General features: G+C 61.1%; 1 protein-coding gene across 1 annotated transcript in view; it reads left to right on the forward strand.

Annotated features, from left to right (window-relative positions):
• LRP1 (LDL receptor related protein 1) overlaps positions 1-12,960 on the forward strand; it is an 89,448-nt gene that overhangs the window by 49,574 nt on the left and 26,914 nt on the right. Inside the window, exons 16-37 of the mRNA XM_082496382.1 lie at positions 73-213; positions 534-659; positions 922-1,038; positions 1,846-1,926; positions 4,089-4,256; positions 4,608-4,790; positions 4,982-5,182; positions 5,257-5,502; positions 5,837-6,034; positions 6,516-6,720; positions 6,885-7,049; positions 7,467-7,711; positions 7,803-7,934; positions 8,047-8,274; positions 8,451-8,625; positions 9,200-9,294; positions 9,540-9,689; positions 9,936-10,076; positions 10,370-10,498; positions 12,096-12,227; positions 12,472-12,606; positions 12,691-12,820. Coding sequence (XP_082352508.1) covers positions 73-213; positions 534-659; positions 922-1,038; positions 1,846-1,926; positions 4,089-4,256; positions 4,608-4,790; positions 4,982-5,182; positions 5,257-5,502; positions 5,837-6,034; positions 6,516-6,720; positions 6,885-7,049; positions 7,467-7,711; positions 7,803-7,934; positions 8,047-8,274; positions 8,451-8,625; positions 9,200-9,294; positions 9,540-9,689; positions 9,936-10,076; positions 10,370-10,498; positions 12,096-12,227; positions 12,472-12,606; positions 12,691-12,820 — 3,523 coding nt within the window. The remainder of the gene's footprint in view (positions 1-72; positions 214-533; positions 660-921; positions 1,039-1,845; positions 1,927-4,088; positions 4,257-4,607; positions 4,791-4,981; positions 5,183-5,256; positions 5,503-5,836; positions 6,035-6,515; positions 6,721-6,884; positions 7,050-7,466; positions 7,712-7,802; positions 7,935-8,046; positions 8,275-8,450; positions 8,626-9,199; positions 9,295-9,539; positions 9,690-9,935; positions 10,077-10,369; positions 10,499-12,095; positions 12,228-12,471; positions 12,607-12,690; positions 12,821-12,960) is intronic.

Raw genomic sequence — 12,960 nt, forward strand, 5'->3', positions numbered from 1 at the left:
CTGTCCTTGCTGCTGCTCTGCACTTGGTCACTTGGTTAAAATCATCCCCTCCCTTTGCTTTTCCCTTGCCAGCCAACCCATCCTACATCCCCCCTCCGCAGTGCCAGCCCGGGGAGTTCGCTTGCAAGAACAACCGCTGCATCCAGGAGCGCTGGAAATGCGATGGGGACAACGACTGCCTGGACAACAGTGATGAAGCCCCTGAGCTCTGCCGTGCGTAGTCACCTCCTGTGCGGTGGGGTAGAGGTTTATGTGCTCCTGGGGTGGCAGAATTCAGGCTAAGCTTCCCCCAGATGTGGGGCCAGTGGCTGGGATGGGATCAGGCAGCCAGGACCCCTGTGTCCCCTCCCCAGCTCTAGGAGGGGAGCAGGCTCAAGTGGCTGATGGGAGAAATGGAGATGAGGATCCTGGATCCCCAGTTTGTCTGAGGCTCCCTGCCCTTTTCTGTCTCAGTTTTTCTGCCCACCAGCCATGGAGGAGGAATGAGGGTGGGATGGAGATGGGCAGGGGCTGAGTGTGTGTTTCCTATACAGACCAGCACACCTGCCCCTCCGACCGTTTCAAGTGCAAGAACAACCGCTGCATCCCCAACCGCTGGCTCTGTGATGGGGACAATGACTGTGGGAACAACGAGGATGAGTCCAACTCCACCTGCTCAGGTGAGGAACCTGCCTCGTCCTTGGGGAACAGAGGGAGAGTGCACACTGCTGTAATGAGCTGCAGCCTTTGCTGCTCCCTGCATGCTGCAGGGCTGAGGCCAAGGTTTTGGGGCCTCACTCATCCCTGCTGCCCACCTTGCAAACAGTTTGGCTTCTGCGCCTGTGCCTTGCAGGAGCCCCAGGGGGTTTGTTCCCCGCCTTTTCCCTGGCAAAGCAAGGCACCACCAGCTACTAAAGCTTTGTCTGTCTCTTCCTGGGCCAGCTCGGACCTGCTCCCCCAACCAGTTCTCCTGTGCCAGTGGGCGCTGCATCCCCATCTCCTGGACATGTGACCTGGACGATGACTGTGGGGACCGCTCCGATGAGTCTGCCTCGTGTGGTGAGCTGGGTTGGGGAACACTGTGAGCGCAGGGCCCTGTTGGGGGAGCGCTGCTCCTCACCCCATGGACAACAGTATGACCATGAGCCAGCAATGTGCCCTGGTGGCCAAGAAGGCCAATGGCATCCTGGGGTGCATCAGGAAGAGTGTGTCCAGCAGGTCGAGGGAGGTCATCTTCCCCCTCGACTCTGCCCTGGTGAGGCCACATCCGGAGTACTGTGCCCAGTTCTGGGCTCCCTTGTTCAAGAAGGACAGGGAACTACTGGAGAGGGTCCAGCAAAGGGCTACAAAGATGATGAGGGGACTGGAGCATCTTTCTTATGAAGAAAGGCTGAGGGAATTGGGTCTTTTTAGTCGAGATAAAAGACAACTGAGGGGGGATCTTATCAATACTTATAAATACTTAACAGGAGGGTGCCAGGGGGATGGGAACAGTCTTTTTTCAGTGGTGCCCAGTGACAGGACAAAAGGTAACGGGCACAAACTTGAGCATAGGAAGATCCATCTAAACATGAGGAGGGACTTCTTTCCTTTGAGGGTGGCAGAGCACTGGCACAGGCTGCCCAGAGAGGTGGAGGAGTCTCCCACTTTGGAGACATTCCAAACCCACCTGGACACTGTCCTGTGCAACTGCTGTAGGTGACCCTGCTCTGGCAGGGGGTTGGACTGGGTGAGCTCCAGAGGTCCCTTCCAAATCTCACCAATCTGTGATTCTGTGATGGGGCAGAGGCATCAGTGGGGCCAGGTGTGAAGATTGGGGCACAGGGTGTCTCCCCAACACTGATCACGCCTCTGCCTCCTCCACAGCCTATCCGACCTGCTTCCCCTTGACACAGTTCACCTGCAACAATGGGCGCTGCATAAACATCAACTGGCGGTGTGACAACGGTAAGGACCACGGCCCTGCTGCTGCCGAGGGGGGTGCAGCCAGGGACAGCGAGATCAGACGCAGGGGTGCCAGCCCTGCAGGGCACCCTGTTCCCACAAGGGCCATTTCTCAGCCTTGTGCTGAACAGCAGAGCCCAGGTCCTGAAGGGAGGAGGCATTAGCTGAAGCTGTAAGTGTGTCCTGCAACACCGAGACCCACATTTTCCTTCGCTGCCCTTGGGGGAACCGTGTGTTGCAGGACCAGCCTGACAGTGATCATTTCAGCAGAGCTTGGCTTTCTTTGCAAGGTGGCCAAAACTCTGCCCCAGTGCTTGAGACGACTGTGGAGTGGCCTGTGCTGCTGGCAGGGCTGAGCCAGGTCCCATAGCCCCAGGGAAGTCAGGAGAGTCTCCCAGCAAGCTCAGATCTGGCCTCAGATCTGTTTCCAGGGCCAGGCTGGGAGAGAGGGTTTACCCCAAGGCTGCCCTCCTTCCCTGCAGGTTTGTTTTAATTTTCCTAGCAGCTCTGCATCGTTAGGTTTAATTAGTGGCTTCAGAGCAGGTGAGGCACATTCAGAGCTGCAGAGTGCAGGAGGTTAGTGGGGAGCTGCGGGTGCAGGTCTCTCCCCGGGGTCTTCCTGAGCAAGTGGCCTCCTCTTCCTGGGACAGCCCCACCTCTGAACTGTCCCCGCCAAGAGATGGTCTCTTTTCCTGGGGATACACCAGTGCTGGCAGCCAGGTGCTTGCAAAAGCGATAGCCTTGGTGTGGGGCACCTCCATGCAGCCAAGAGCATCTCCAGGCACCCACAGGACAGGAGCTGCAGCATCAAGGGGCTCCCAGCCCGACTGCCCCAGGCTCCCCCAGAACCCTCCACTGCTTCTGGTCTCGCCTCCCAGGCCGCTTGGTGTGCCTGCGCAGCCTCTGTCTGTCCCTCTCCATGTCGATGTTTGCGTCCCAGCGTCAACGTGGTTTTGTGCCGTTCTCTGTGCGTGTGCCGTGTTGTGTTGTTTTGTTTGTCATTGTGCCCACTCTCCTGTCTGGTTGGTTCTGTGTTTCAGAAAAAGATTGTGGGGATGGCTCTGACGAAAAGAACTGTCCAAAGCCTACCGGTTAGTGCATAGATCAACATGCACCAGACACCCAACCTGGCCCCACGCAACCCCCAAACCTGCCCCCTCCAAATTGCTGTGAGCCCCATGGGCTGCTCCTCCAGACACTGGCAATGCACCCCATCTTCTCTGGCAATGCCCCCTGCTCTCTGGTGATGTCCCCCGCTCGCCAGCAGCAGGAGAGGCGTGCCGGGGAGTGAAGCAGCTGTCCCTCCCAGCTTACGGAGCAGAGTTGCTCAGGCAGCTCCTGTTGGTGGGAGCCCAGAGAGGTCGGGGGCTGCAGCTGCAGGAGCGGGGCTGTGGTGAAACTGTGCAGCAGCTGCTGGTGCCATTGTCCCCGTGCCCGTCATGAGCTCCCCTGTGCCGAGGGAGACAGAGGCACGGGCAGGCAAAGGCCCTTTACCAAGCTCAGGATGGGCACCCTCAGAGGAGCAGAGCATCGCAGTGGTTCCTGCGAGCTGGTCTGGTCCCGTGCCTCGTGCCGGCGCCAGCAGGGCAGGTGGAGGGGCTGCATTGCCAGTGTCGCAGCACCATCAGACCAAAGCTCCCCCTGCCTGTCAGCGGGTGATGGGGTTTCCTCCAGCCAAGCTGACACCCCCCAATTGGCTGTACTAACCCATCTCCCTGTGGATGCGTCCCATAAAAGAGTGCACCGTCCCCCCAGCTCGGCTCCCCTGCAGAGCGGAATAGCCCCCCTGGTGCTGGGCACCCCCCCAGCCTCCCCAGGTACATGGCTGATCTATGCAGTTTCTGTGTTTCATTTTCTTTGTGCGCTGCTGGTGCTGTGGCCGCGCCTGGAGTGTGTCGGGGGGTGGGAGGGCCGGGGGGCACCAGGGGCTCTCTGTTCAACCCGGCCTCCCCCACAGGGGTCTCACCACCGGCACTGACAGGCCGCCTGTTGCCCCGTGTCCTGTCTGCCAGCGTGGTCCGTCAGATCCCCGTTGTTCCCCGCTTCCCCCGGCTGCCTCCTCTGGCCGGGGGTCTCTGCCTTCCTCCCTCCTGCCGTGCCTCCACCAGTGCTGCCAGCTGGCTGGGCGCTCTCTGAGCCCCGTCCTGCTTCCCTTCCCTCTCCAGACAATGACTGCGGGGACAACAGCGATGAAGCGGGCTGCAGCCACTCCTGCTCCAGCAACCAGTTCAAGTGCAACAGCGGGCGCTGCATCCCTGTGCACTGGACCTGTGATGGGGACAATGACTGTGGGGACTACAGTGATGAGACTCACGCCAACTGCACCAACCAGGGTGAGTCCCAGGCCGCGGTGGGGCTCGGCTGCCCCTGTGCCACTGCTCGGTGTCCTCATCTGGGGGGATTCAGGTCCTGCCCTGGGAGGGAGCACGTGAGCAGCAGATGGACCCTCCTGGGCATCAGCTCTGCTGCCATTCCTCCTGGAGAACCAAAAGACCCCTGGGCAGAGCCCCACCTTCCAGGCAGGAGATCCTGTGGCCTCCTCTGCCCACTCTGGGTGCCTAGATACCCCCTCCTGCACCTCTGGGTGCCCCCAGGCTGAGTGCCTGGTCCTCCTCCCACCCCCTGAGCACGCCCGGTTCCCAGCTCCGGGGGGCGAAGGCAGTGAGCGGATGCCCTCCTGCCAGCCACGCGCCCGCCCGGGGGCTGCCACACCGACGAGTTCCAGTGCCGGCTGGACGGGCTCTGCATCCCCATGCGCTGGCGCTGCGACGGTGACACGGACTGCATGGACTCCAGTGACGAGAAGAACTGCGAGGGGGTCACCCATGTCTGCGACCCCAACGTCAAGTTTGGCTGCAAGGACTCAGGTGAGAGCAGGGGAGGGGAGAACCACTGCCCCTTGCCCCCTCTGACCCGGGGAAGGGGCTGGGACCTACCTCAGCTCGGTGGGGATGGGGACAGCAGTGGAGGGATGCTCTGGGGCAGCTGAGACCCTGAATGCCCAAAATAACATCTCCTCCACATCTGACCTGCCCCCTCCTCGCTCCCCCGTCGGCAGCCCGCTGCATCAGCAAGGCCTGGGTCTGTGATGGGGACAGCGACTGTGAGGACAACTCGGACGAGGAGAACTGTGAGTCTCTGGTGTGCAAACCTCCCTCCCACACCTGCGCCAACAACACCTCCATCTGCCTCCCCCCCGAGAAGCTTTGTGATGGCTCCGACGACTGCGGGGATGGCTCTGATGAGGGCGAGCTCTGTGGTGAGTGGGGGACACAGGGTCTCCCCCAGCCAGGAGCAGGTCAAGGACTTGACGGGCACATCCTCTCTCCACAGACCAGTGCTCCCTGAACAACGGCGGCTGCAGCCACAACTGCACCGTGGCCCCTGGCGAGGGCATTGTCTGCTCCTGTCCCCTGGGCATGGAGCTGGGCATGGATAACAAGACCTGCCAGATCCAGAGCTACTGCGCCAAGCACCTCAAGTGCAGCCAGAAGTGCGAGCAGGACAAGTACAACGTCAAGTGCTCGTGCTATGAGGGCTGGATGCTGGAACCCGATGGCGAGAGCTGCCGCAGCCTGGGTGTGTGTGGGCGGGCTGCAGGGGCTGGCGGCGTTGCCCCAGCTGCCTGTGATGGGAGGTGTCCCCCTGCTCTCGGAGGCAGCAGTAGCGGAGCTGAGGACCATGCTGATGGGCACAGTTGGGTCCTGGGGGGGTCTGCGTGCTGATGGTGGGCCCCTCACTGTCCCCACCTGTCATGAGCTGCCCCTTATGGTGCAGGGGCGTGAGTGGTCCCACAGCTGAGGCTGGGGCCAGGAGCCAGGGACTCCTTCCACCCAGAGATTTGGGGACCGTTGGTCCCATGCAGCCCTTGCTAGTTGGTGCCCCCGTTCTGACCCTGCCCTGCTTTCCCCAGACCCCTTCAAACCCTTCATCATATTCTCCAACCGCCATGAGATCCGCCGCATTGATCTGCACCGGGGTGACTACAGCGTCCTGGTCCCTGGGCTGCGCAACACCATTGCCTTGGACTTCCACCTCAACCAGAGCTCGCTGTACTGGACCGACGTGGTGGAGGACAAAATCTACAGAGGAAAGCTGCTTGAGAATGGGGGTGCGTAGCCCTGGGGGCCTGGAGCAAGCTGGTGGGGGCCAGATGGGTAGTAAAGCAGCGGTGTGGTTCTGGGGTAGGTGCCGGCTGTGACTCCTTGGCACCCCACAGTGGTGCGGCCACTGGAACCCACAGCCCCTGTACTGATCCCTTTCTGCTCTCCAAAGTTGCTCATTATGTAGGAGTTAATTAGCATTCCCGGTGCTTCCTTAATGGTAATTGCAGCCCAGCAGCTGGGAGCACAAAGCCTGGCCCCCTCTCCACCAGTACTGTGGAGGTGGCACCCGCAGGGGGGCAGTGAGAGCCCGGCGCTGGGCCACAGATGTGGGGCTGAGCCCTTTGGGGTTCCCACCCCGTTTGGGGAAGAAGCTTCCCCATGCCAGGGAACCTGGTCAAGCTGGGTGGAACTGTTCAGGAATGGGGCACAATGGTGGCGGGTGGGAGGAAGCACCAGCCTGAGCCCTCTCGGCACTGTGCCCTGCAGCTCTGACCAGCTTCGAGGTGGTGATACAGTACGGGCTGGCCACCCCCGAGGGGCTGGCCGTGGACTGGATCGCTGGCAACATCTACTGGGTGGAGAGCAACCTGGACCAGATTGAGGTGGCCAAGCTGGACGGCACCATGCGAACTACGCTGCTGGCTGGGGACATCGAGCATCCCCGTGCCATTGCCCTGGACCCCCGCTATGGGTAAGGCAGGAGGGGACATCAGTCACCAGGACACAGTGGCACCACTGGCATCTTGTGCGGGAACCAGGCCATGGGCTCCTGTCTGGGCATACACCCTGCTGCTGATTCAGGACGCAGAGCTTGGTGTCCTTGTGCTGACCATCTCCACTCGCTGTCCCTTGCAGGATCCTCTTCTGGACAGACTGGGATGCCAGCCTGCCCCGCATCGAGGCCGCCTCCATGAGCGGTGCAGGCCGGCGCACCATCCACAAGGAGACAGGCTCAGGGGGCTGGCCCAATGGGCTCACTGTCGACTACCTGGAGAAGCGCATCCTCTGGATTGATGCCAGGTAGGACCAGGACACCCATCTCTGCCCCACGCCTGCCTTTTCCTGTCGCCTCTGGACCCCTGCCCCCATCCCATCCCTCCCAGCTCTGGCACCTTCCCCCTTGTTTTTGTGGTGGTCTGCCATTTCACTGCTGCATTGGGAATGAAAGCCTTTGCTCCGTGGGGTCTGTTTGTGTCTGCCACACATTTCAGCCTTTGCTCTGGGATTTTTTCCTCTGTGGGGACTGCAATCCCTGGTGTAAATCAGCAGTCCCTCCTCCTCCTCCTCTGCAGCAGCAACATTAAGTGGAGTAGAGGAGGCAGCTGCTTAGACCCTGTGGGTTGTTGCTGTTGGGATAAAGACGTGGCCTTTGCCTGTGCCTGGTACCCCTTGCCCAGGTGTCTGCCTGCTCTCACCCCTTGTTCCTGCCGGGCACAGGTCAGACGCCATCTACTCAGCCCTGTACGATGGGACGGGGCACATCGAGGTGCTGCGGGGACACGAGTACTTGTCGCATCCCTTTGCTGTCACCCTGTACGGGGGTGAGGTCTACTGGACTGACTGGCGCACCAACACGCTGGCCAAGGCCAACAAGTGGACAGGGCACAATGTGACGGTGGTGCAGAGGACCAACACGCAGCCTTTCGACCTGCAGGTGTATCACCCCTCGCGGCAGCCCCTGGGTGAGGCCTGGGGAAGCGGAGGCGGCTCTCTGGGGCTTCCTGGGTTGGCATCCCCTGGAACAGACATCACTGAGTCTTGTCCCCTTTGCAGCTCCTAATCCCTGTGAAGCCAATGGGGGCAAAGGGCCATGTTCCCACCTCTGCCTCATCAACTACAACCGCACGCTGTCCTGTGCCTGCCCCCATCTCATGAAGCTGGACAAGGACAACACGACCTGCTATGGTAGGGGTCTGCCCAGGCCACCCTGGGGTGGGGAGGACAAGTGGGTGCTTCAGCACTGGCTCTGCAGACCAGGCTGAGGTCCCACAGCTGTGCCTCTCATCCTTCTCCCCAGAGTTTAAGAAGTTCCTGCTGTACGCGCGGCAGATGGAGATCCGGGGTGTGGACATCGACAACCCCTACTACAACTACATCATCTCCTTCACGGTGCCCGACATCGACAACGTCACGGTGGTGGACTATGATGCCCTGGAGCAGCGCATTTATTGGTCTGATGTCCGCACTCAGACCATCAAGAGAGCTTTCATCAACGGCACTGGCGTGGAGACCGTTGTCTCTGCGGGTGAGTGTGGAGGAGCATCACCCCGCATGGCTGCTCCTACCAGGTCCTGGAGTGGGGCAGAGCTGTGAGTCCTCCAGAGGCTTCGGCTCCATGAGATTAGCCCTTCATCTTCATCTGAGCATCATCCCAGCCCCATTCTTACAATTAACGAGTCTTCATTCTCCATTGCCTTTCAGACCTGCCCAACGCTCATGGCCTCTCTGTGGATTGGGTTTCCAGAAACCTCTTCTGGACCAGCTATGATGCCAACAAGAAGCAGATCAACGTCGCCCGGCTGGATGGCTCCTTCAAGAACGCAGTGATCCAGGGGCTGGACAAGCCTCACTGCCTGGTGGTTCACCCCCTCCGGGGGTAAGTCTCTAGTGGGACATGGTGCCAGCAGGCTTGGGGTCAGGCCGGGAGCATCAAAGGAGAAGGTGTACGTGAGGCACATGTGTGAGTGCGCGTGACAGTGCCTGTGTGTGGTGGAGATGAGAACAGGTTGCTCTCCTGATGTGTCAGCATGTGTAGGAGGTGTGTGAGAGGAGATGGGGCCACAGCTTGGGAGGTGTGTGCCTGTTGGCGTGTGTGAAGGAGCAGGCTACGTTTCTGTAACACACATGTGTGCGCATGAAGGACAGGCTGCAGATAAGTGTGCATCCACGAGCGTGTGCCAGTCTGGGTGTGCACAGGGCTTTGCTGGGCAGGGCTGGGCAAGTGCTTCCAAACACCAAATGCCCTCCCAGGTCCTCCAGAGGCGAGGAGGGCATGGGGCTGCCCGGGCTGTGTAGCAAGAGGGGAGAGGCTGGAGAGCAGCTGGGAGAGCAGGCTGGGGTGGCAGGGGCTGGCAGGGCCTGGGTGCGCTGGGAGGGCAACAGAGCTGCGCATGGGCCATCTCCGTGGGGCTGTTGGAGCCACTGTACTCAGTGTCCCCTCACCAATGCAGGAAACTCTACTGGACAGATGGAGACAACATCAGCGTGGCCAACATGGACGGCAGCAACCGCACTCTCCTCTTCACCAACCAGAAAGGGCCTGTTGGTATGGACCCCCCTGCCTGCCCTGTACCACCCCACCTTGCGGCACCCTTGCTGGTCCTAAAAGCCTCACACCCCAAATCTGGCAGCCCAGGCTCTCCAGGGCACTGGTGGCTGGTTTGTGCTGGGTCGCCCTCTTGCATGCCCCTTCTCTCCGTCACCCCATCTGATCTGCCGGTCCCATCCCACCTCCCAGATGGTGACAGTCCCTGCGTGCTGCCTGGACACTGACAGTCGTTTGCTTTCCAGGCCTGGCCATTGACTATCCAGAGAGCAAGCTGTACTGGATCAGCTCTGGCAACGGCACCATCAACAGATGCAACCTGGACGGCAGCAACCTGGAGGTGATCGAGTCCATGAAGAGTCAGTTGAGCAAGGCGACCGCCCTGGCCATCATGGGTGAGAGCTGGCAGGGTGATGGGGGCGGTTCATGAAGCTCTTTCCCTTTCTCCTGGCCCTGCCCAAACACAGACTGCTCGTTGCCACCTCTAGCAGCTGTGGTGGGGAGGTTTCTCCACCAAAGGCTGAGCTCAGACCCCTTTTTCCGGGCCATCGCATGTAAATCTGTATAGAGGGACCACTCTTTGCTGCTGGGGCGGGAGGGGATGGGGAAAACTGCTGCATGTTCCTGCCTTCTCCTTCCAGGCAACAAGCTGTGGTGGGCTGACCAGGCCTCTGAGAGGATGGGCACCTGCAACAAGAAGGATGGGACAGAGGTGACAGTGCTGCGCAATAGCACCACGCTGGTGATGCACATGAAGGTGTATGATGAGACCATCCAGCAAGGTGAGGGCAGAGACCCTGCAGGGCCACACAGCAGCTTGTCTGCTCTGCCAGGATGCCAGTGGTGCCAGAGTCTGGCCCATGGTCACTGGGCAGCTGGCTGACCCCATCCCTTCCTGCTGGACAAAGCCTGGCCTTGCCCTTGTGCTGGGTCCCTGCCGGCTGGCCCAGAGTACCCACATCTTGTGTGGCTGCCCCGAGCAGTGCTGGCCCTGGCTGCCGCAGCCTCTCCCTGGGTGCCAGCAGCACTGCGGGTGTCCCCTGGCCACCACTCACCCCTCTTCTTTCCGTGGCAGCTGGAACCAACCCCTGCAGCCTAAATAATGGTGACTGCTCACAGCTCTGTCTCCCCACTTCCGAGACCTCCCGGTCCTGCATGTGCACAGCGGGCTACAGCCTGAAGAGCGGGCAGCAATCCTGCGAAGGTGAGCGTGCCTGTTGCCGTCCCCTCGCCCTAACTACCCCCTTGGAGCAGAGAGACCTCACAGCCTCCCCTGGCCGTGCCTGCTGCATGCTGCGGCTCTGCCTGTGCCACACAGTGCTGCATGGCCAAGCAAGGCATGTGTGCCGGTGTGGTGCGTGGGGGGCTGTTACTGCTCGCTCTGGCTGTGTGTGCGCTCCTCCTGACTGCCCCCTGCCTCCCTGCGCCCCACAGTGCTGCAAAAGGACACTGGGGGCCAGAGAGACACCGGGGGAGCTCAGGAGAGGCTGTGGGTTTGGGCGGCAGCGAGACCCTCGCATGGGCTGTCCCTGCAAGGGACCGGCGGCGATGAGCATGGGCGGCGCAGGAGCTCTGGGTTTAGCAGGAGGAGGGGAGCAGGACTGCACAGTGGGAGCCCTCAAAGGAGAGGCGAGACCCCTGCTGCCAGCAGCAGGTTTGGGTCACTGTCTTGCCACAGTCACCGGGAACGGGGCTCGGCAGCCGGCACAACATTTGCTTTGCAGATCCCCAGTCCCTGCCTGGTTTGCCACCGTGTCCTTTGGGAGGAAAGCCCCCCCCCCCCCGCTCCCCGGTCACTGCCAGGGCCTCTCAAAGGCTGTTTGTGTGCAAAATGTTCTCGGTGTTTTTGGAGGGGGCTGGCAGAGCTGCTGCACCATCTGGGTCAGGGCAGGCACTGAATAACAAGCACTGCCCTGACCCAGATGCGGCACAGAGCCTTTGCCAGCACTCAGGGGTGGAGGCGGCTCTGGACAGAGCCCTCGCTCGTGCCTCCCCTGTGCCCCGCTGTGGGTCAGGACCCTTTGAACAGGCTGCTCCGGGGCTTGTGGCCTCCAGCATGCAGCCCCTTCACAGAACTGAGCAGGGAAGGGCTTTGCTGCTGCTCCCCACGTTCCTGCCCCAGCCATCAGAAATCTTGTCCCTGACTGTGTTCATGCATGGTTTAGAGCGGGCCTCTTTCCACAAGGTTTCCCGTTCCTTCCCCTGCACGTGTGGTGATGAAAGCTGTCCCATCCTGATCACAGAGGAGTTTTCTCCTCCTTGTGTTCATCCTGGTTAGTCGCCTCTCACGCAGGGCCCCAAGTGAATCAGGGGCATCCCTCCCTCCGTGAGAAACCACAGTGCTGCAAACATGCCACCCCCCGACCGCAGCACCGTGGGCAGGATCAGGCACTCGGTGTCCGGCAGGACTGCCTCCCACGTCGCCTACCCGGCTGCCCGCGGAGCTGACGCTCCCACTGCCGGCCCACGTCTCGCATGCGTCAGCCGCAGAGTCAGCTGAGAGGTGGGCGTAGGGGCTGCCTGTGCGGGGATGCTTCAGGCAGCTGCACAGCCTGCCAGTGCGTCCAGCCAGCGCGGTTCTGCCCTGCCCTGCCTGTCCCTCTGCTGTCCTGGGCCGTCTGCCCGGGCCAAGGACTCACGGTGCTGCTGTGGTGGTAGGGTCAAGCCCTCGCACCAGCCCTGCCAGGCTTGTGCTCTTCCACGGGCTGCTGTCGCAGTTTTCCATGAGTTGTGGCTGTCTGTTGAAGGGACAGTGTGTGGTTTCTGGGATGCATCTGACTGTCCCCGCATCTGTGTTGCAGGTGTTGGCTCCTTCCTCCTGTATTCAGTCCACGAGGGGATCCGTGGCATTCCCCTGGACCCCAATGACAAGTCAGATGCTCTCGTGCCTGTGTCGGGGACATCGCTGGCTGTGGGAATCGACTTCCACGCAGGTGACTTGGGGGCTAGGAGCGGGACAATGGGACTGGAGAGGGTGAGGAGGGGGAGTGCAAGGGAGACCATCACCAGACCCTCCACTGGTAGTGCTCTGCCCTAGAGCATCTCCCCTCAGCAGCTCTGGGTGAGGGAGGGTTTAGGTCACCATGTCAGGGCTGCGGGCTCAGCCCGGTCTGTGCCACCCTTGGGGTGACTCAGAGGTGGTTACTGACCCCTGCTGTCCTGCCTGGCTCCTCTCAGAGAATGACACCATTTACTGGGTGGACATGGGTCTGAGCACCATCAGCCGGGCCAAGCGGGACCAGACGTGGCGGGAGGACGTGGTCACCAATGGCATTGGCCGCGTGGAGGGCATTGCCGTGGACTGGATTGCCGGTGAGATGGGGCTCTGGAGCATGGAGGAGCAGATGGACAGTCAGGGAGTGAGGCTCGGGCAGGTGTTTACTGTCCCCTCTGCAGGAAACATCTACTGGACGGACCAGGGCTTTGACGTCATCGAGGTGGCCAGGCTGAACGGGTCCTTCCGCTACGTGGTCATCTCTCAGGGGCTGGACAAGCCACGGGCCATCACAGTCCATCCAGAGAAGGGGTGAGACACTGCACAAAGCCGCCCAGAGAGGGACGTCAGGTGGGGGGTGGGCACGTACCGGAGACCCCCGGCACTGTCCCAGCAGAGCTGTGCCATTTGTGTTCAGTGGAGGAGGACTCATAGGTCGCCTGCCACACGGA

Source organism: Vanellus vanellus (genome assembly GCF_965231255.1).
Source record: "Vanellus vanellus genome assembly, chromosome: 28".
Lineage (NCBI taxonomy): Eukaryota > Metazoa > Chordata > Aves > Charadriiformes > Charadriidae > Vanellus > Vanellus vanellus.